The sequence below is a fragment of the Trachemys scripta genome, chromosome 4, assembly GCF_013100865.1.
Source record: "Trachemys scripta elegans isolate TJP31775 chromosome 4, CAS_Tse_1.0, whole genome shotgun sequence".
NCBI classification, from domain to species: Eukaryota; Metazoa; Chordata; order Testudines; family Emydidae; genus Trachemys; species Trachemys scripta.
Window position 1 is genome coordinate 42,573,970 of NC_048301.1, and position 22,644 is coordinate 42,596,613.

The following is a 22,644-nucleotide window of genomic DNA, read 5'->3' on the forward strand; positions in this document are numbered from 1 at the left end:
TAGGGACTGAACACCTTTATTATTGCCCGTTTAGTAGAGATACTGAAGTTTGCCTACGGTGCTCTCATCAACCGTCATGCTTGCCAGTTTTTCTTTCAGCAAGGACCACAGGAAGTTGATTGCAAGTGAATTTTTTAAGTTAGTTTATCCTCATGCTTGACAGTCACATCTAAACAAAGCATCTTCTTCATTTGAAGCTTGATGGGAGATTTGGCCTCAGTAACATTGGCCCCCATGTTCTCATGTGGAGGAGAGAGGAGAACTTTGTCAGTTTTGTTCAGACCCAGAACACAAAGAATCTACTTAGTCAGGGATTTGGAAGGCGGGATGGTGGTGTTCTATATAGGTCCCCACAACCTTGCTTCGTATGTTGATTTTTTTCAGAGCCTCTATGGCCACATGAGGTATATCCACTGCCATGGCCTCATAATTTTGCTGATTCTCCACCATTCAGATAATGAAATTCAAAGTGTGGGGCAGACTTCAGCTGTGCCAGAGAAATGCATGTCCTGCTGTAGGCAACAGTTTTTCAAACTGATCTGCAACTCCAGTTTCTAGGAACTTGTATTTCCATTCTGTTCCATTGCTGGATCCTTCCTTGACACTTTCTCTAAATACCCAACCTGCAGAATGAGGAGGAAGCTAGGCAGATGCACTCCTTGGGTCCTAGTACTCCCTCCCACGCATGCTGATTTAACCAATGGGTTTAGGCAGAGCAAGGGTGAATAAAGGTAGACAGATCCAAAACGGCTTTTCATTAGAAGACCAAAGCTGCAAAGCCAAGGCCTCAGAAATCAGTCCAGTGTCATCGGCAACCTTGGGAGCAACCCCAGCAGAGGGAGGGAAGTGTGTGTGTTGGAATAGAAACAGAGGAGCACTCTAACTGGGTTTAGAATCCTGATGCTTGGTAGTGGTATGTGCTGGGAACATCTGTAGCAGGGGGTTAGAATCGAGGGGCTCCATAATCATCTGGCATCCTCTCAATGTTATACCTGAAGGCAACAAAGAAAAAATCGTGAGTATAGAACATCCTGCTTGGAAAGCAGTCTCCTCCAGTAACTGCCCTGCCACCTTCCCCTTCAGCAGGCAGCAAATGTGGAGAGGAGCCTAATCCATTCAGGACCACAACAAGCAGCTCCATGGCATTTTGACCTGCAGCTTGAATACCCAGGGAGGGCAAAGATTGGCAGTAGTGGAATTGCAAAGAGACTTGGAGATGTCCCCACCAGTGTTCCAGCATTACAAAGCTCTTCAAGACCTATCTATTGGGGCACAGGCACCCCAGAAAACTTATCACTGCCGTGGGAGGAAAACAGCTTCAGACCAAGTTCTTACATAATAAATAACGTTAATCCTTTCAGCCCTGTGACAGAGCAGCATGGAGAGCAGAGCACTTCAAAGAGCTGCTATATTAGTCACCCAAGCTGCATTCAAGGACACAAAAGTATGACAGCAGGAGACGCTTTGTGAGAGAAATATACAAAGCTACATTCCAGTTATGGATCAATTAAGACTCTTTGTGAAATTGCCTCAGCCAACCTTGACATACTACTCCCCTCTCACATATCACCAGACTCCTCCTCTCTTCGCATAATCTCACCACTATTAGTACAAAAACTTTCTCTCTGCTTCCCTTAGCATCTGGAATAGCCTCTCCCTCCCTCCCCACCATTTCAAATCCGACCTTGTTTTCTCTCCCCCCTCTATTTAACAGCTGGTAGGAAAGATACAACTGTTGTATTTCATGCAGAAGATAATATTAAAATATTGAAGGTGCCCTACAAAGGTAAATAAAGGACTCTTTCTTTAGGTTCTTATAAACACTTTAGGAAGGCTGGGATTGTTGCAAATCCTTGCAAATTTAGATTATGTTAAAGCAGATTACAGCTCCTGCAAAGTTTAAAGTAACTTTAGATTAAGCAAGCAGCCCCAAACACCAAATGCTTGGAAAAATTCACTATTTCAAAGTCACTAAATGAATTTCTTTCAAAGTTGTCTTGTTTTACATCAGAAACTAGGTTAGCCACTTATTTGCGTACACTAAATTTGTGACTGGGACATGAAAAAACCCTACTCCTCAAGAAACTTCTGAGTGCATTTTGCTGATACTTCAGAATTAAAATAAATAAATAAATAAAACAAACAAACCACTTCTCGGCTGAGATCAGACAATGAAAACTGACCCCAAGGAAATTATTTTTCCAAATTATGAGCAACTGATTGAAATTGTTTGTAATGGAAATGGCATTCCAAACTTAGACTACTAGGTACTCCTGTTACAACAGTGTACGGTCTTTTCTTCACATAAGCGGACATACCACTTCCATTTATAAAGACTCAAAGACAGTTACAGGCACTATAGAAAACCCCAAGTTAGATAGAAAGACCAAACATGTTTGGGAATAAACTGCTAACAGACAGCAATTCTGTCAAAGTCAGTGTTGTGTCCTGCTAGAGAGGTCTCCCACCTGTGGTTGGAAATGTACATGATAGGAACTCCAGGAATCTTCCGGATTCTCCGCTTAAGGTCTCTGTCCACCGTAGCCACTATGTAACACTTATGCTGCAAGAAACAGAGACATGTCAGACTCTAACAATGACCAGCCCAGTGGAGAAAAGGCCAAACAAATGCTTCTGTTCGCTTAGTCATAACACTGTGGGGCACCAATTCTAAAAGAATTGGACATTACTAGGATAAGATGCTATACTTATTCATACAGAGCCCTACTACAGATTAGCTGTGCTCTTCTGTTCATCATAGTGTCCAGGTGACTTACAGGTGGGAGGCAGTGTTGCCTAGTGGATAGAGTGCTGGACTGGAACTCAAGTACCTGAGTTCTATTTCTGGCTCTGATCAGGCCTGCTGGGTGACCTTGGGCAAGACCCTTTACCTCTCTGTCCTTTAGTTTCCCCATCTGTAAAATGGGGACAGTGATATTGACCTCCTTTGTAAAATGCTTTGAGATCTACTGAAAAAAACCACTATCCAGGAGATTGGTATTATCATCTTTATTGCTACTAAAGCTACTGGCCTGCCAGCTGGAGTATTCAGGAAGGAATTTCCCATCCCATACGTATTCCTTCAGATAGAATTGCACAATGAGGTGCATAATGGGGATGTTATATCTTCCTTTGAAGCAAGTAATTAACATTGGATACATTGGAGATTGGATACTGGACTAGAGGAACTTTGACTGGCTCCCACAGTTTCTCAGCAGGTCTCAGATTTTATAGGTCATTAGTGCCTACAGGAGTTCAGCAAGTTTTCATGCCAACAGTGCAGAAAAGGAACCCTTGGAATGGGAGGTACCTGAGTGACCCTCTGCACCAAGCAGTCATCTGCATAGGTCCCTTTGTGTGTGCAAGGCAGGCGTTCAAATCGCGGGTCTTTGGCTATCCTGTGGGGTCATAAAAGATGTCATTAGGAAGAGTACCGAGGACACCTGACCTATAGAGGCATCTTCAGACAATTCCAGAGTGAGGCAGTAGAAACAGCCCCTCTTCTATTCTGGGCAATTTCCAAATCTCAAGACCTCAGACTGGGGGTTAAAATCTCTTCAGGCCAAATTCAAATGAGGAGCAAAGAAGGTCAAAAAGCACAAGTTGGATTAACAAATATTGTGGCTAATTATCGTTTATGTATTACTTAGTATTTATTGCAGTAGCACCCAGAGACCACAATCAAGATCAGGGTTCTGTGCAAAACAGAAAACAGTAATTTGGACAATTCCCCTACAGAACCTCAATATCATGTCCAGGTGGCAAAAACAAGCCTCAAACATAGCCAATGCCTTCTTGTGACAGAAACAACAGTCCAGCCTCCTGGTTTTGACCTTCCAAGCCATCTTTGGGTAAAGCTCAAATCAATTTAGATGTGCTGCTAGTGACTATAACTGGGGTCTTTGCGACTCCCCCTTTTACCACTGTGGTCAGTTAGAAGATGTAGGCCACATATTTGCAGGTTGCATCCATGGCAAGGACTGCCTGGTTCTATCATGGACTTGCATAATGCCCTTCCCTCAGCTACTGAATGATTAAGACATTTAGACTAACGCGCCTGACTTGATTGTCTATGTAGATGGAATCGCTACATAGATATCGGGGGCAGGGATCATATTTCTCTTTAGTACCTTATCTCAAAGTGCTTTACAAGCTATATGCAGAAATAACTTCACCCACCATTAAAACAGAGCCCTCTTGGGGGTGGAACATTGCAGCTCTTTACTAGCTGCAGTGCAATACTATACAATAGGTCAAGAATGGAAGTGAATAATTATGGCTGATTGACAAAGCAGAGGAAAATTAGTTATCGGACTTGGACTAATGTTCTATAGACAATGGAACTATGAAACTAATTGCAGGCCAGTACTCTGACTCTAGGATTACCAGTTCACGTTATAATGCTGCTATAGGACTGAGATAGAACTCAGCGGATAAATCCCTGAAAACATGAACTAATCTTGAGGACAAAAAAACCAAACAAAAACAAAACAAAAAAACTACCCCTCCTCCTTTGGAGGAAGGTTTCTCTCCTACTTATTCTCGGCTGCAGAGAAATGTTCTTTTGGAAGTTTGCTGCAATTTAAAAGTATAAAAAAATATGTGTCACAAGATAAGAGATTTGGAGATTGAGTGAATTCTGTAAAGATTTCTTTTTCAAAACTTGTTCCAGACCCAGACCTTAATGCAGGCAGGTGCTTTTGATATGGTGGAAGAAATATTAATTAGTTATAAGAACTGGAATGTTTTCAAAATCCAGTGCAGTATGGATGTTGTAGTGGAAAGTCACCAACATTTCTTTTTTTGCTGTGCTGATGTACAAAGCTCTGGAAACATATCACTCTGGAGAAGTTTCTCAATGATCATGCTAGCAAATACTACAAGTTTACAGAAGTATGAAAATGGATTTTTTAACATAAAATGCAAGAAGTATGAATGAATGCCTCATTGTGAGTGTGATCATTTAAATTGACATAAGTCAGGGAATTCAGAATTACAGTTGGAACATCAAGGATCCAGCTGGTGCAGGCTGAGGCCAGAGTCCTCTTTTCTCCTGTCAGGATGAAGACCAGTTTCTTTGTATCACCTCCTGATATTAAAAGGGATCAAGTTGATTTAAGAGCTCTCACTGAAGAACACAGTGCAGCCTGCAAGACTGCTACGGGTGATCTCACAAGACTTTATAAACAACTTTTGTCCTCAGTGTAGGGACTCCTAAATACTCTCTTCTCAACAGGTTACCCACTGCAGAAAGAACAAGCACAAAGGAAGAACAGAATGCCAGTGGTAGAGATCTCTTTATAAACATGGGTGATTTGGATAAAGATTTTTTTTTAAATATGGCTTGCAATCGTGGTAAAGGAGATTTTATCATCCTCCTCCAGAATATCCATGTGGTCTTGAGCAGCAGAACTGTCCAGGATGATGGACAAATTGGTGTATACAGAGTCAAATGTTTTTCTCATGGTGGATTCCTCCAATTTCATTCAAACTGAATTGCTGCCTCCATCGTGCAGACCTTCTGTGAATGATCTATGTTAATGACTTTGCTGAGTGTTTTGGCCAGTCTTGCTCACAATGACTGTAGATAAACTGGAGTTATGACTTGCACTATAATGACTACACATTTTTTAAATAAAATACATTGTGCAGGAATTGATAGGCCAAGAAGATAAGCTCTTGCAAGACTTTCCACCCTAGCCCAAGCTTTGGGAACAGAACTTTCTACTTCCCAATGCCTATTTAAAATTCAACCATACTGGTTGTGATTGTGTATATCACTTAATCTAGTCAGCGAAGTGTCTGAAGCAGCCAAGTAGACAGATGGACTAAGGAATAGAGTTGAGTGTCCTGCACCTACCTTAGTGCCACACGGTACTTCTGCCCTAGCTTCTCAATTTCAGCCATCACACAATCTGTGATACAGGGGATACCTGCATGAACAGAATATTATTAATATTATTTATTACCTCTATAGTGCCAAAAGTGTATTAGTTCTTACCTTACAGTACTTAGCTATGACAATATGCTCTACAGAAAATACTAAGATAAACTATCAAGATCTCTACCCTGAATTGCTTACAGTTTAATTAAACATACAAAAAACTCATGGGGGGAGGGGGGAATGAAATGCAAAGCAACCAAGCAGCTAGCTGGCCATCTCTTGTTAAGTCTGTGGATCTTTTGGATGAATTTGGGGTTTAAAATTTTTGTTTTTAATTTTTTTATTTTGTCAAGATTAGTATTTAAGACTCATCTGATTATTAAAGAGTTCTAAGGTTAATGCAGATCAAGAATCCCAGGCTCACTGTTCAATATTAAGCTAATTTGGCCCCTGTACTCAGCCAGCAGCATAAATCCTTTTAACTGGTCTTTTGTTGCTGTAAGTTAGTGCTATGTGGCCTGCAAAGTGTTTGTGGCAGAGTGAGGGATTGTTGCAGGCAAGAGCAGACCTCACCGCACCAGGGCACCATGCTGTTTCAGGAGAAACTAACAGGAACAGACACTCACACTTGGCATAGAGACAGTCCATCATTGACTGCACCAGGTCCAGCTTGGCTTTAATGGAGAAGTTGATGAAGTTTGTATCAACCAGAATATAATAGGGTGGGCCCAACTGTGTGTTATACTGGAAGAACAAACAGGAAGGGTGCTGAGGGCTGTCAGGAAAGAAACAATTCAAATCAGTTACTTTAAACTGACACCACCAATGTATCAAATCCTATGACCTGGACAGATCTGCTAGGAAACATGCCCAGTCAGGAGCAGTTCTGAGATAATGCCTGGAGAGAAAGATGGTGGCAATTACCAAACAGCCCACCTCCACCTCTCTTCCTTCTGAGAGTCCAATCCCCACTTCCCACAGTATACACATCAAGAAATTCAGGCCAAGGAGGAACAAGTTCCTACAATCTTTAGAAGACTCCTCTAAGTGAAAGAGACAGGGAAAATATTCTTGCAACTGCCCAGTGCTGCATCTCCTCTACTCCCCCAAGTGCAAGGCAAGGCAGAGGGCATCTCCACTCTCCCAGATGTAAGGCAGAGTGCAGCTCCTTTGGTACTTACACCTCTCTTTCCTTGATTGCACTGGGATCATCCTTCTTTTTCACATTGGATTTTGCACGCTCCGTCTGTTTGCTAAAGCAACAAAAAATAAATTATGTTTTTGTGTGACACTCACAAGTATGTTAGTATGGAGTGGGGGGGGGGGGGGGACGATGACGGACGGACGGGGACAACAACGGATATAATACTAGAAGAAAAATGTCTTAATGGTGTAAAAACCAAGGGGAAAAAGGAACAGCTAAGAATGATACAAGGGAGTAAAACTAGGAAGTTTGGACTGAAATTATGAAAATTTAGGTTAGCTCCCAGGAAGACTCCTTGACAGTGAAATGGATAAAAGTGGGAAAACATCTTCTAAAGCAAGAAGGGAAAGCAATCGCTGGGGATCCTGAAAATGGGAGAAGACACTGGAGAACAGTCAACCCAGACTCATCCTGCATTGGCCTTCAAAGATTGACTGGGGGAACCTAAGTTTCTCTGAAGCTAAATCTCCACTACTATGAATTGGTCCCTGACCCCCCACACCCCATCGCTGGGAGGCTCACATGCGCTGGTCTCGGAGGTTGATCATGCGCTTCACGGTGGCGTATTTCCTGGCTTTCTTTTGTTTCCCCTGGAAGGAAACATTGTTAGAGGCGAGGAGGAAAAACAGACACCCCCCAAACCTGCCTCCCCGGCATTCGCTCCCCAAACCCATCTCCCCCCAGCGCCCCCCACCCCGGCAGCGCATCCTCTCCACATAGCCACCCCGCAGCATTCCCCTACCCCGCCGCTCACGTACAGAAACCCTGTGACTCGGAAAATCAGGCGCGGGCCACCCCCACGCGGCGGCAGCCAAGCCCCACAGCCCCCATCCGCGTGCTCGGGAGCAGCGCGCCGCCGCCGCTCGCTACCCACCATCCTGCTCCTCGCCCGGCTCCGACTCAGGCCCCCACTTCCGGCGCTCGCCTCGCTCGTCACCGCTGACCTGCCCGTGAGGAACTATCACTTCCGGCCACCGGCTCGGAGGCGGGGGCAGCGGGAGCCCGCGCTGGCCTCGCGCACGCCCAGGCCCTAGACCCGGAATCGCTGCCTATAGGCTCCGGTAACTGTCTCTCTTCAGGCCTGTGAGCCAGGGGCTGAGCCCGCGTCCGGGGAGCCCCTGCGGGGAGGGGGCTCGTCCTTGGGAACCTCCCCGACCCGCCTGTGCGGGGGGAGACCGGCCCCGGGCCTTGAGTCAGGGCGGCTTAGGCGGGCCTGGGGCCTGCGAGACGCAGCGAGCCTCGGAGGGAGGGGGGGTTCTGCGCGCGCCTGGAGAGGCAGTGCCCGGGAGGCCAGTTACAGAGCCGTGGCAGCGGACAGGGAAGAGAGCCACGGCCAGTGGGCCTCGCTCCCGGGGAGCCCCGGTACGGGGCAGCAGGGGAGTCCGGCCAGAGCGGCATGGTGGGCTTGACAGCGGGTGCCGAAGTGCGAGGACATGGAGCCCTGCACCCGCTGAGGGATGGGGATACAGCAAGTATCTACCCAGCATATTTACAGTCTGAGTCCCCAATACGTGAAGCCTCTGCCCAGGATGGGGTTTCCCACCGTGGCTGAGACTTGATCCCCTGCCTATTTCCTTTTAGTGTTTGTTCCTGACTCCCTAGCGGGTTTGCGGGTCTGCTATCCCGCAGGTGGGGTTATTGGGTCAGGTGTTTAGCATTATGCACAGATACTCCCCTCCGTCTTTGGATTAGAAGTCATTTCTGATCATTGGAGGAAGTGTGTCTACAGTGGAGCAGGAAATAATTTGGATCTATTCTGTATTACATGGGAAACTTGGTTGTTCCCTTGTGTTTCTTTGGTTCCTTATTACTAAGGCTACGTTTATGTCATTGAAGTCAGGGAATCATCTAGAGACCTCTGTGACATTCGCTGTTTCAGCCCCAGGGGCTGTGGGACTGGAGCTGGCAGCCAGTGGGGCCCTCTCAGGGTTCCAGCAACAGGCAACAGCCTCACGCAGGACACCTTGGCTGAGTGGCTGGGGGTGCCCTGTTTTCTCTTTGGGAAATATGGGCACCCTGCAGCTTCCAGCTGCTGTGGGGAAACCCTGCAGCTACCAGCCACCATGGTGGCGGGGGAAGGCATGGAGCTGCAGCAGCAAAAGTCATAGTCAGGTCACGGCTTCCATGAATTTTTGTTTATTGTCCATGACCTGTCTGTGACTTTTACTAAAAATAACCATGACAAAAGCTTAGCCTTACTTATTACCTCTCGCTTCTGGTTTCCCTTCTGTGGTCTCTGATTTTACATTTGAAGAAGTCTGTATGCATTTTGCTCACCTCATTGTGGTGAAGTATTTGTTGGTGAGAAGGTTCGGTGTATCTGTCCTTAGTGATTGCTATACTGTAAAGTTTTTTTTAAAGTGATTTACATTATTATTTGGGCTTAGGTGAAATTGATTATTTAATTGTTCTGGAGGTTAGATCTTTTGTTGAGATTTGGCTGTGCTGCTGTACCTGCAGTCGTTGTCAGGTTTCTGTTTTTTCTTCTCTAGTGCTTTGTAATGGGCAAAAATTTTGTGGCCTTGGTTGAGGTGTACCCAGAACTTGTCTTTATTGTGTGTTGATTAACAAAAGGTATCTCTAGTTCTGTCCTTCAGCTGTCTGTTCCTGTGGATGCATAATATTTATTTGCAGAACTGTAAGGTTTCTGTTGTGGTTTTGTCCTCTTCAATGAAAGTTGCAGATACAGATGGGCCCCGGAATTCACTTCTCTATAGTAAAATGTTTTGGATTATGTTATCAAATACTTTTAACAAGACTCTAAGTGTATGTATGTGTGGGTGGGTGGGTGAGTATTCTATAGCTTGCAGTCTCTATCAAAATTTGCTAGCGGTTTTGAAAGGGAAGCACACTCCCATTTCCCTTCTCCCTTTCTCTTTCCTCCCACCTCATTGCAAAATGGAGAGTGGTTATATATCCCCTCTCATATGGAGCTGTTTTGTTTGGCTGTCTCTTGTAGGTAAAGTTCTAGGGTCTGAAGAACTCGTTTAGTGTTGATTCTGCAGGATCCTGACTCTGGTCCAGTCCCTCATATAAGAGAATACCATACTTCCTGATCGTGGCCATTGCCTGACAAATGCATGGAACTTCACTGGGGCTGCCTGCAGAGAGTGATGACTAGTGGGTTGGCACATTCCCTTTTCTGGCCATAGGTCTTTTCCGAAACTTCTTAGTGCCAGGCCACAAACTGGCTCATATGTCCCTGATGCCTTGTGAAAGGAACAGGGAATTAAGGCTTGCTGTGGTGTCTCTTCTTCATGCACATCCTGGGATTGCTGTGAGCTTGGAGGCGGAGCTAATGGTGCCTTTCAGATGCAACCTAATTCTACCTGATTTGATCGTGAAGCATGATGAAGACAAGCATCAGCACAGGCAGAATTACAGCTGAGCCACTTCCCCCCCAAAGTACTTTCCTCAGCAGAAGTGTAATTGAGGGCTAGTGGTGTGGAAGAGAATCAAAGACTGGAAGGATATTGGGCTTGGTAAGGAAACGGGGGAAGAGGTAGTTGAGAGAGGTCAACATGTGAGCAATTTTACCAAAATTAATTGTTGGATGAAGAGATGCATTCTCTAGTGCTTTGCTTGTGCTGTTTAGATGGTCTGAGTGACGCTGCTTTGGGAAGAGCTGGAGGGGTGAGCACGAGTGGTGAGTGGCTGTTCCCTATGAGCAGTGGCAGAGGCTTATTTTTATTTGGAAAGTGAATTTTGTGTTATGCAGTGAATGAAGAAGGCTGACCTGCTGTATCTGTGGAGGAGGTGAGGAGCAAATGTGTACTGACATTGATTTAAGATCTACTTGGGAATAGAAAAAATGGGGAATCTTAGATTTTTGGTATTGATCTGGGATCTCTTGTGTGTGTTTTCTTTTTTGCAAAGCCAGCATTTCACCTGGACTTTGTTTAAACTTTCCGAGGGCATGGTCCAATCCTGAAGAGAGAGTGACAGATCTGTTTGTGTTGATCTTGACCATCAATGTGGCTTTCTGTCCTTGCTGCTTGATATTGGAACCTGCCCATTGCCCTTGAGCTGACTCTTCTGACTTTCAGCATCATATTTTAAAATTAAGTGCATATGTGCAATTGCACTGATACCCTTGCGCGCATTTGATTTACGTGAGAAAATACTGGATATTCTCACTCTAAGGAGAATCATTTTCTTGTGCATGATCGGAGAAGTACTGATCATTGTCAGTGGGTATTTGTCTATGTGGCTAGATATGCCACGTAAGGTGTTCGGTTTACAAAGTTGCTGAGGTGTTCTCTCAGCTTGGTTTTTATAATTTGTGGCAATACTCTCGTGCAGAAATTATTTGTAATCCATTTTTCCTGAAAGCTGTTGGAATTTGGGGGGGATGAGGAAACCAATATAAATATCTATCAGTGTAGCAACAAAATATCAAAAAGAGGAAAAGCTGATGTGTTCTAGGGCCTCACCAAGTCTGTTTTATATAGTGACCAGATGCCCCGATTTTATAGGGACAGTCCCGATATTTGGGGCTTTTTCTTATATAGGCACCTATTACCCCCCCCCCACCCCCATCCCGATTTTTCACACTTTCTATCTAGTCACTCTAGTTTTATATAACGTGTGCCCTCTAATGGCTCTGCAACTTCAGTTACATTAATGTACCAGTGCTGGCTAGTATTTCCCTTATAGCTGCAATTACACTTGTGCACTGCTTTCAGAGCTTTGCTGCATACTCTGCTGTCTCCACCGCAGTTCTCTCTGTGGTGACATGCACTCTATCCTGGCTCTGCAGGTAGTTTGGGAGGCAAATCTGGATTGAGTCTTCCAAATTCAAATTCTTCCTGCAAGTGGCAGGAGGCCATCACTTGCTGTGTCCTTGGATCAAGCACGTAAGGCCTGTAGGACAGCTGGGTATTTTCTCTGCCCAGTAATGAGCTTGACTCTGTACTGGTATATTTCACAAAAAAGTTAGTTCCCCACCTTGTTAGCTGGTAGCTTTTGGCACTGCTCGATGTTCATCTAAAATAACTTGTTCCACTTGTGAATAAATTACATATCTGGGTATTAGCTAACCGTGGCAAGAAGCTTACCCCACAGTACCCTGGCTGAGTAAGTATCTTTGGGGTTGGTTCTAATGTACATGCTAGAGGGAAGCTGGCTGTGAATGTGGCAGCTCCTTTTGTCTCTGCTGGCCACCTGACCTGGCGCCTTGCCTACCATTTCATGTAGCGGTAATGAAATAAGGAACTTGCTGGGCTGATTAAGGGAGACAGCTTGTCAGACAAAGGGAATTAATTATGAAATTCTGTAACCAAGACCAAATGGCCCATTTTCATATTGGCATCAAGCTCCTTGCTCATTCTGGAGGTTTCAGGCACCAAACTTAGAACAGAGAGTAACTTTCAGCATGACTTGGGGAAGGGAAGGAGTTATGGGCTGAAACTGGGGTAGCTTGTGCATATGGGCCCAGAATGTCAGTTTTGTACTGGTTTCAGAGTGGTAGCCGGGTTAGTCTGTATCAGCAAAAACAACAAGGAGTCCTTGTGGCACCTTAGAGACTAACACATTTATTTGGGCATAAGCTTTCGTGAGCTAAAGCCCACTTCATCGGATGCATGCAGTGGAAAATACAGTAGGAAGATTTTTTATATATATATATAGAGAGAGAGAGAGAGAGATATCTCCTCAATATATGTTCCACTCTGTATGCATCCGAAGAAGTGGGCAGTAGCCCACGAAAGCTTATGCTCTAATAAATTTGTTAGTCTCTAAGGTGCCACAAGTACTCCTGTTCTTTTTCCCTTTGATACAGTTTCAAAACCATTTATGCTGGTGGGTGGGCAAAACCTTGTAACAAACTAGCACAGTTGGAGCAGAGTTTGAAGCCAGGCATCCAGGCCAAATGAATGAGCATCAAGGAGTCCAGGTTTGGAGTGATGTCACTAGTACATACGTGAAAGGTTTGGGGTCAGAGCCATGAGTCAGTTGCCCAGCCCATATCACAGGGCATTAGCTAGATTAACAGCTCCTGCCTTGCTGTATTAAGAATAGAGAATTCAAAGGCCTGAACCTGTGTAGGGAAGAAATTGACAACTCTTGGCCTTAAGGACTACAACTCTGTTCTGTCAGCCAGAGAGGGAAGGATAAAATAGCAGAGTGGGTGGGATTTTCCCTGAGATGACACAGCAAGAGACTGGGGTTTTCTCCAGCACATGTAAAGAACTCTGTACAGATTTGCCCATCTGTTTGCATATGTAGGTGAAGAGCTTTGTGCCCTGAAGGCAGCAGGCTCTGTACTGTGGAGTTGTGGGTAAGAGGTCATGGAGAGGCAGCAGGCACCCTGAAATAGATGGTTTGGAAGGGATGGGTTAAAGGTGGTAGGCACCCTGAAGTGGAGGGTGGGTAAGTGGGGTGTGAAGAGGAGCAGGTATCTTAGCATGGAAGGTAAGGAGAACACCACTATCAGACAGCTCGCTGATGTGATCTGTTTTGGGAGAACTGCTGTAGTGTGCTGTCATTCCTAATTTATTCTGGTCTCCTTTTTGCACTCTGCATTTTGAAAGAACAGGTCTGAGCTAGGGAGGTGCATGGCCCCCTGGGACATTTCCCATTCTCTGTGTCAGGAATCCCCAAACTGTGGAGCACATCACCCAGAGGGTGTTGAGGGGGCGGGGAGGGAGTGCCACTCAGCCCTGCTCCGCTCACAGCTCTGCTCCGGCCCCGCCCCCTGCTGCGGACCTGGCTCTCAGCCCCACCCCCGGCCCTGCCCCCAGCTTCAGCCCCTTCCCTCCCTCCCCCCCAAGATTCAGCCCTGTCCCTGGCTGAGGCCCTGGGCCCCAGACCCACCCCCAACCCCTTTATTACCCCAGTCTGCATCCCCTCCCCCCACCAGGAGCCACAGCCCCACTCCCAACCCCAGTTCTAGGGTGGAGGTGTAGGTGAGGTAAGGAGGGGAGCGAAGCTGAAAAGTTTGGGGACCACTGCTCTATGGGTTACACAGATCCTATCTGTTATGGGGTTTGTCTCCAGACTGAGATATTTGCTGCTTTGCAACTCAAAGAGTTTTAGCAGGGTGGACAGTGCTTAAAATGAATTGTCTTGTGAGGCCATCTGCTGTTCAGATCTGGGACACCTGTAATGTGGCAGCAGCAGAGACATTTTCCCCATCTGTTTTGGGGCTCAGATTCCTTGTAAGACATATTGCTATTGTCTAAAAATGTCCCTGCAGCTGAATAGCCTTCACCTGGGATTCGTGCAGTCATATTTTGCTGGACATAATGCTTTTATTAGCTTTATCCCCACTCCACTTTCTCTGAGAGGCTCAAGTGGTGTTCAGTCCATAAAATTTACCTGGCTGCCCTGCTGAACCCCTCAGCCTGTTGAAATCTATCTGGGCTGGCAAAGTTTTGTTCCATCTTGGACCTGCAGGGTTTCAGGGGCGTTGGTGTTGACTGAATGGCCCTGGATATCTAGGCTGCAAAGTGATATGAGACCAGGGTACACTCAGAGTACTGGGACATGGAGAATCCTAGCACTTCACTCATGTGGTGGTGGTGGTTTACAGCAGCTATGCTTGTGGCAATGACATGGAGTCAGGTTTTTTTTAAATCCCCTTCTAGGATGCTCTTTTCATCTATGGATAGGTGTAACTGATTTTTCTTCTTCTTGTCCCTTCCCAGGCAGGGAGGCTAGCAAGCAACTGGCGGCTGCAGAGTGCAGATATCCTCTTCCCAGAGTTGGGGGATAAGTTGCTGTACTTGAGTCCCTTTCCTCCAGTTGTGAATCTAAGATGTGAGTTCCAGGATCCTCTTTTTCCACAATGCTCTGCTGCTTGGTCCCTTCCTGCTGACCCTTGCCCCACCTCTGGTGCCAAGAGGAAGGATGTGGAGGAATGAGTGCCCCCCTGTTGGCTTTTAGAACATGGGCACTTTTGTAAAGGTATGTGACTGCCATTGGCTGGAGAGTTGGGAGCATTCACAGGGCTGGAAGGTGATAGCCATCAGATAGGGAAATGTCTGGCCTAAGCTTTCTACATGTTGGTGACTTTTGCTGGTGCTGTTGTGAAACTGATAAGTAACTTCACCTCATGCATAGACTAGCTGAATGCACATTGTAATTCCTCACCTAATGGCTGGCAAGCTACATTATATGCACTAGTGTGTGTGAAACTGTTATTTTCACCCCCAGCTGTTAGGCTAAGTACTAGCTTCTGGAGCACAGTGGTTCCTGCTCTGCTGCATGATGTGTCAGCCTCAGGGTCCCCGAGCCACCGGCAATCTCCTTGCAATAATTGAGAGTGCATGGTGTTTCCACTTTGCTGAAGTGAGAAGGAAGATATAGGTGCACTTCCCTATCCCATTGTCCCCCTGTGTTCAGCCTCAGAAGGGCCAAATGTATTTCAACCCTATGCTAGAGGGCTCGTTTGGGGGTGGGGGGGTGGCAGAGGGAAAGAGGTTTATGCTCCATGACCCATTTATGCCGTAGTTTTTCTGCTGAGGCTGCCAACCCGAGGGCTAGTTGCTACCAGCTATGGTGGTGGTTTTGTGTTGTGCCCACATAACCTCTGGGAATGGAACTCAGATCCATGCAAACTCACTTCACAGAGCCATCAGACTGATAGGTACTACTGTCAGTCATTAGTGTTGGAATTGGTGACCCCAAGGTGAGTGTCCCTATTGCCCAGTCCCCGAAGCCCACTTGCCACTCCCAACACAGTCTCTGAAGCTCATACTGCATTTTCTTTATTTCAGATATATCAGGTTCAGAACAGGAATCTGTGATGTAATCGTTCTTTACAGTAAACTGGGTTGATTGGATGTTCCATAGCCTTTTTGGTATCATGCATTAGCGATCTCTTTAAGAAGACTGATTTTTCTCAGTTCCCACAGAAGCATATAATGTGTGTGGGGGGAGGAAGAGATGGGGAGTCCTGCTGGCCCCTCAGAATTATGGGGCACTGGGTATTTGTTGATGGGAGCTGTAAGCTGTGTGGATTTGAGAAGGAGTCACTGAACTAGACGTGGTGTGCTTTGTCTTCTAGATGCAGCTGTGATCCTCAGCTGTGTGTCTCACCGAAGGGACCCGATGTTTTACATTATTGGTAAGTGGAGAGGCAGCCCTAATGTCTGTGTATCTTGCTGTAGGAACCTGAGGGTTTCCCTAAGTCTTCTACTGTCTTGAATGCTTTCACATTGGTTTAGGGTCTATCTAACAAACAGGAATTTTTCTTGCCACGTTGCCCTCCTCTTCAACCCCAAGCAGACTCATCCCATTGACCTCATTCCTGGCTCATCCCTCCCCTTTACCTTTATGGACTAGTGTGGGTTTGTTTCCTCCATGATGTGTGCTTGTCCAGTTTTAAATACTACAAGTGGTAGTTGTCCCATTGTTTCCTTTGATGGAATCTCAGTAGTTTTATGTAGGCATTTATAGAAAACCCCTTGCAAATGTATCTAGATTCTCCTGTGCCATACTTCAGACTCTGGACAGCTACAACCATCTCCACTCAATTCATAGTCATACATAGAGTCTAAAACCTAGCAACCTTTATGGTAATCTAGTGTGACCTTCTGAATAACACAGGCCACAGAAATTCCCACAGTAATTTCTGCATCCAGCCCATAACTTCTGGTTGAATTAGAGCATATCCTGTAGAAAGACATCCAATCTCAGTGCAGGTGGGATCTCAGTGCCTTGCTGGGCCATGCTGCCATAACCATCCTGTATTCTTTCCCTGCTGCAGGTGGGATCACAGTATCTGTTGTAGCCTTCTTCTTCACCATTAAGTTCCTCTTTGAGCTTGCCGCACGTGTAGTCAGCTTCCTCCAGCATGAGGACCGGGAGCGCCGAGGGGAGCGAACTATTTATGACTACGTGCGAGGCAACTATTTGGACCCGCGCTCCTGCAAAGTCTCCTGGGATTGGAAGGACCCCTATGAGGTGGGCCACAGCATGGCCTTCCGAGTGCATGTAAGGGAATGTTTCTGTCTCCACACAGATTGGGGGTTAGGAGCAGAGTTTTATCTCTAGGAGAAGAAGGCGAAATTTCTTCACTGTTTGGAGGGTGTGGGACAGGGTGAGGTCCTCTCCTGTTTGTCTATTAGGCCATTTTCATGGTTGAGCTGAATACAGTGTTTGTGTCTAACAAACTTCTTTCATGCGGTTGCGTGTCATTGGCACAGACTAGGTCAACTGCTGGGGTGAGTGTCTCCTATGCACCTTCCTTTATGGTGAATTGGTGGGGGGCACTACATAGTTCTCTCTGGGGACATGTGGACAAGACCTAGTGGCCTTCCTGTAAGGATGTGGCTTTCCCTGCTCTACTTGTGGGCTTGGATTCTGTTGATCCTGCTCTAGATGCACACTAACAATTCAGGGATCAATTGCCCAGAAACTTGTTCTTCTCAAGTCACCTTTTTGAACCCCAGTACAATAAGGAACAAGGGAAGGGGGGGTGGAGTCCAGAGCTCAGAGGTACTCACTGTCCCCTCTCTCTCTCTAGGAGAACGGTGCCCATACCATGGGTCTGTGGGGCCTTGTCCTACATTTGCTGTCCCCTCACTCCCTTGCTGAGGCATGGCTCCATCCTGCCCCTCTGTTGCAAGGTGGCTGGTTTCTCTCTGTCCCTGCACCCCATATCTCTGCTGACCTGGGCTTCTCCATTCCCCATGCAGTTATTCTATAAGAATGGGCAGCCCTTCCCCGCTCATCGGCCTGTGGGGCTGCGAGTTCAAATCTGCCATGTGGAGCTAGCAATGGATATTCCTGTGACCCAGGAAGTCCTTCAGGAGCCCAATTCCAATGTGGTGAAAGTGGCCTTCACTGTGCGCAGGGCTGGGCGATATGAGATTACCATAAAGCTCGGCGGCTTGAATGTGGCCTACAGCCCCTACTACAAAGTGTTTCAGCCAGGTAAGGTCTAGGTGAATCGGTAGTGAGCCTGAGTGGATATAGAGGTGTCCGAGACACCAAGGTATACATGTTGGTAGCTGAGAGAGATATGTGGGGAGGGTTTACCCCCTCTGCATTCTGTTCTTCACACATGCCACCCCAAGTAGTAGAGACTCTTGCAAGCTTATGAGCAGCAAACATAGGAAAATAGAAGCTGGAGTAGGCTGCTAGTGCCTCTCAGCCTACATAGCCATTCGCATCATACCATCCCTTGTGGGTAACTTCATCCTGGCCTAGCTAAATTGTCAGAGAATGCCTTTATGCACAAAGATTGAGAATTATAATTTATATCTTAGGTAATGTCACTACAAGTGCTATTTTGATTTGACTCTAATCCTCTTAGATCTTAACTTTGCTTCATTGATTTCCTGCAGCAATGAATTCCACATATTAATTATACATTACTTGAAAAAGCTTCCTTTTTCCTTATAATTAATTTTTTTCTGTTTGATTCCAATCAGCATATTTTGTACCCTCTGTGCACGTACAATAAAAAATACATCCGTTAAATAATTTTACAAATAGACACGATACCAGTTATGTTGCCCCCTTTATTGCCTCCAAAAAAAGAGGATGCCCAAAACTTACTCAATACCCTTCTGGCTAAAGCTTGCATTACTAGCTGAGTCTTACAGATCAACTGATTTGTACTTTATTGGACCAGCTGTGGGAATGAGTTCCAGAGTTGAGGGCTAAAGTGCTAGCATGATTGGAGTGGAGGACACTCTTTTAAATAAAAACAACAAGGAGTCTGGTGGCACCTTAAAGACTAACAGATTTGAGAGTTAACCCTGTTCAGCGTATTGGGCCTCTATCCCCTGGCAAGCTCTTTCCTCCCCATTCCATGCATTTCAGTGCTTAGTGGCTTGGTTCTCTAGCTGCAGAGGTGGGGAATATATTAAGAATTCATCCATTCTTTACAGGGCATTGTGCTCCTATCTTGTTAGCTCTCTGCTGCTGTACTCAGGGCTGTCTCTGATTCTAAATTCTCTCTTTGTTTCAGGGATGGTGGTTCCCTCCAAGACCAAAATTGTCTGTCACTTCTCCACTCTGGTGCTGACGTGCAGGCAGCAGCACACCTTGCAGATTGTTCCCAGAGATGAGTATGATAATCCCACCAGCAATTCTGTATCCCTGATAGATGAGCACAACTACAGCCTTTCCATCCACGAGGTGAGTTGGACTCCATCCCTCTCTCTCTCGTACTGAGCTAGAGAGTGTTGTCCTCTCCACTGATGTTCTCTCTCTCTGTCTAGCTGGGTCCCCAAGAGGAAGAGATCTCTGGCGTTTTGTTTGAGAAGTCAGTGGTGTCCAATCGGCAGACTTGCCAAGTGTTCTTGCGACTCACCCTGCACCGTAGAGGCTGTTTCCATGCTTGCATCTCCTACCAAACCCAGCCTATTAGCAATGGCGATTTTGACATTATTGTCCTAAGTGGTGAGTTAAAAGATGCTAGGTGATCCCAGACCAATTGCACCTCCTACTGGATGCCATATGTTCTAGTCAAGTAGAGCTGTTTTTTTATTTAAATGTGGCTTCCTTCCATGCCAGCCATACTCAGTTGCACTGGTAATGTCCATTAATTTAAAATAGGTGAATTTGGTGCTGGCAAAGAAAGCTAGATGGAGAAAATACTAGAGGCAGACATTCCCTATCCCCACAACAGGTATAAACCAGGAGCTGCCTCCTTCCCTGCCTCAGAGGGGAATTTTTTAGAGATTGAGCAGCTGACCGTGGCCTACTCATTCCTTTGCATCTCACAGGTTAACAGTAGGGGGCCAATTTTGGGGGTGCTTTGAGATCTACAGATGAAGAGTACTATATAAAAGATAGGTGGTATTCCTAATTGTTTTGTGATGTGGTTCTCTGTCCCACAAGGAGTGAAGCTACCAATTTATTTCACACAAGCTACTGAATCACTGTCATATGCTTATGGCTTTTGGTCACTACAGGCAGGAGTCAGGTTAGAACTGGTGCCCTAGAAGTGAAAGGTTCTGTATTCCTTCTCTCTCTCTCTTTCTCCCCTCCTCCAAGCCAGCCTGTCTCCCAGGCCTATGGACAGGCCCAACATACTGATGCCCTGGAGATGAAAAGCTTCATATCCCATTCTTGAGCCTCTTTCATTATTGACTCACTTTACCAGGTTCCCTCTTAGCGGGTTAGACTTTTTGCTTAGTGCTGTTCTGTGGACTCTGAGCTTCATGTGAGATGCTGAACTTTGTTTCTTGGCTGTATCAAGCTTTACATGTGTTCCATCTGTGTCCTTTAGAAAATGAAATGAACATTGTAGAGCGCAATGTGTCCACATCAGGGGTCAGTATCTACTTTGAGGCCTATCTTTACAACTCTACTAGCTATGCCAACACACAGTGGCACCTCCCGCCCACGCATCTGACCTCCTCCCAGCGCCGTCCTTCTACTGCAACTGAGGATGAGGATGAAGACTCTCCATCTGACAGCCAGACTCCTGAGAAAGTGAAGAAACCTAAAAAAGTGTATTGCTACGTGTCACCCAAGGTAAAGCCCACATGGTTGCTGCTCTTTAGTTTTGATTCAAATGTTCTGGCATTTCAGAGATTGCCTTGCCAATCACTTTGGGCTCTGCTTCTAGACACGTCAGACTTGGCTGGTAAAGTTTGTCTAAACTAAGTGTTTGTTTAAACTTATTTCAGTTTCCTTTCCTCTGGTTTTTTCCTCCCTCCCCTAAAGGATTCCAAGATGTTAAATGTAAAGCCAGGGAACAAATGTAGTGGGAGCCTGATAGAGTGAAGATGTCTGCCACAGAACAGATGGAGACCTGTTAGGTGTGCTCGCCAAGGCAGGCAATCTTTTCATTAAAGATGGGAAACAGGAGTATAAGCTACATGTTAATGACATTCATAGCTGATACCAAATTGGGAGGAGCTGCAAACACTAGTCTAGTGAGGGCAGAGAGATACAAAGGGACCTAGAAAGGTTAGGAACATGGTGGGGAAATATAATAAGGTTCAGCTTTGGAAAATGCAGCTGCAACATCTGGGGAAAATGATCCCCAACCTAGCTAATCAATGGGAGCGAGAAACCTGGAAAGCAGGAACAGCTGAGGGAGACTAAGAGAGGGAGTGGGCAGAAAATTTAGAGTTTACAATTCAGTGTCAGTTAAAAAGACTGCTGCAGTTTTAGCATTGCATATGTAGAAGCATCATATCACAGAGAAGGGGCATGTAACAGTCTCTCTCTGTCTGATCCAAAACCCATTGAAGTCAATGGGAGTCTTTTCTTTGACGTCAGTGGGCTTTGAATTAGCTCCCATATGGGTCTGGTGAGATCAAGTGTCTTCAGTGTCAAGTACTTATAGATCATGATCACGAGGAGGAAAATCAGATTAAAAACAATAAAACTGATCAGGGGGCTAGGAAGACTGACTTAGAAAAAAGATTAGAAAAGTACAATCTGTTTAATAACAACTAAAGTGAAGGGATTAAAATTTAAAAACCTAGAACAGAGAATGGTTATTTAGTGTGATACCTTGGGGTATAACTAGGAGAAATGGCAGGAAATTAAGAAAGGGACAATGTAGATTTTGCCATTGTAACCAGATCAATATTTACAGCAACCATTGAGCCTCCACTCCCCACCAAAACCCCTTTCCTAAGGAAAGTGCCTAGGGAAGCCAGAAGAGCAGAAAATTCCATTAGAGACCTCACTTTGCAAATCCATTAACTTAAGAGAGGTTCAAGTAATACAGTAATAGGTACCCATGTAAAACCCTAACCTAGGAAAAATCTTCCTGACAGAGAGAGAGAGAGAGAGAGATGAGGCTGTGAAACAGTCACCAAACAGAAGAGGGGACGCTACATTGCTTGGTATATTTAAACCTAGATTGGATGCAGTATTAGAAAATGTAGAACTGGGAATGATGTCTGGGGGGGAGGGGGAATGACCCAGTAGTCTTCTTACTCTGATTCAGGGAGATAATTTTGGACTTTCATCAAGCTTCACTGTTAAATTTCCTGATATTGGAGATCGTTCTGAATGCCTTCTGTTGTAGCTACTGCTTGGGTTGGAAGAGAGACCCCTTGGGCACCTGTCTAATCTATGCATTTCTTATGCACCCATAACTGTAGTGTTTGGGCACCATATACATAAATGTAGAGCATCATTCCTGTCCAACAGACCCATGCTGTCCAGCCCAGCAGTTCCTTACATAGGGCTGTTCTGACTTGCTCAACTCCAGGAAAATTGCTGCTGACCATTCCCCAGCCATCCTTGCTGAAGGAGGCCTGTGCAGAAGGGAGTCTTGTATTGTGCCCTAAAGGAGCTAAAATTGGGGCTTAGCCTGCGCTCCAGTGAGAGGGAGTTCCGCAGCTGAGATCTTCTGCCAGAAATGCTCTGCATGGTGAAGAGAGCAAACTGGCCTGGTCAGCCCCAGATTAAACAATTGCAAGATTATTTTTATTTGTTTGAACTTGATGTTCGTGAAATTGAAGGAGTAACTGCAATAATTTGGCCAGTCCAGGATAACTTTCCTCAAGACTTCCCAGCTCTGTCAATGCATTGCAGTACTGTCCTGTAGCATCCCTTGCTATTTGAATCCTGGCTTCCACCCTAAATTCCCGTATAGCAACTATCTTTTTAAAAGCTAAGGTGTGTGCCATTG

The 22,644-nt window shown here is 45.6% G+C and overlaps 2 protein-coding genes across 7 annotated transcripts in view; one reads left to right on the plus strand and one right to left on the minus strand.

Moving 5' to 3' along the window:
* Positions 1–8,105, minus strand: FCF1 (FCF1 rRNA-processing protein). 2 transcript variants are annotated; one of them, XM_034768526.1, is made up of 8 exons: positions 7,963–8,105; positions 7,611–7,678; positions 7,066–7,137; positions 6,511–6,659; positions 5,861–5,933; positions 3,311–3,398; positions 2,469–2,563; positions 1–992 (listed from the first exon to the last, which is right to left on the minus strand). In XM_034768526.1, the coding sequence occupies exons 1-8, from the start codon at positions 7,963–7,965 to the stop codon at positions 944–946; spliced, it is 597 nt and encodes a 198-aa protein (XP_034624417.1). In that variant the 5' UTR covers positions 7,966–8,105; the 3' UTR covers positions 1–943. The 2 variants fall into 2 exon arrangements, with proteins under 2 accessions (XP_034624417.1, XP_034624419.1); XM_034768528.1 differs by having other exon boundaries at positions 7,847–7,976.
* The window catches only part of AREL1 (apoptosis resistant E3 ubiquitin protein ligase 1), a 27,041-nt gene continuing 12,444 nt past the window's right edge, over positions 8,048–22,644 (plus strand). Inside the window, exons 1-9 of one of the 5 annotated variants that reach the window (XM_034768523.1) lie at positions 8,048–8,149; positions 14,735–14,993; positions 15,806–15,834; positions 16,095–16,155; positions 16,798–17,024; positions 17,729–17,966; positions 19,009–19,178; positions 19,262–19,442; positions 20,275–20,522. In XM_034768523.1, the coding sequence (XP_034624414.1) occupies positions 16,140–16,155; positions 16,798–17,024; positions 17,729–17,966; positions 19,009–19,178; positions 19,262–19,442; positions 20,275–20,522 (1,080 nt within the window). In that variant the 5' untranslated portion in view covers positions 8,048–8,149; positions 14,735–14,993; positions 15,806–15,834; positions 16,095–16,139. Of the gene's footprint in view, positions 8,150–9,240; positions 10,571–14,734; positions 14,994–15,805; positions 15,835–16,094; positions 16,156–16,797; positions 17,025–17,728; positions 17,967–19,008; positions 19,179–19,261; positions 19,443–20,274; positions 20,523–22,644 lie in introns of those variants that run through there. The other 4 variants (XM_034768521.1, XM_034768524.1, XM_034768522.1 and 1 more) reach the window with 4 other exon arrangements.

Excerpts from the sequence above, each read along its gene's own strand:
- FCF1 (XM_034768526.1), bottom strand. Across the intron at positions 6,660-7,065 it reads GCAATCAAGGAAAGAGAGGT|CCCTCAGCACCCTTCCTGTT; the intron begins GTAAGTACCAAA and ends CTTTCCTGACAG. Across the intron at positions 3,399-5,860 it reads AAGTACCGTGTGGCACTAAG|GATAGCCAAAGACCCGCGAT; the intron begins GTAGGTGCAGGA and ends ATGACCCCACAG.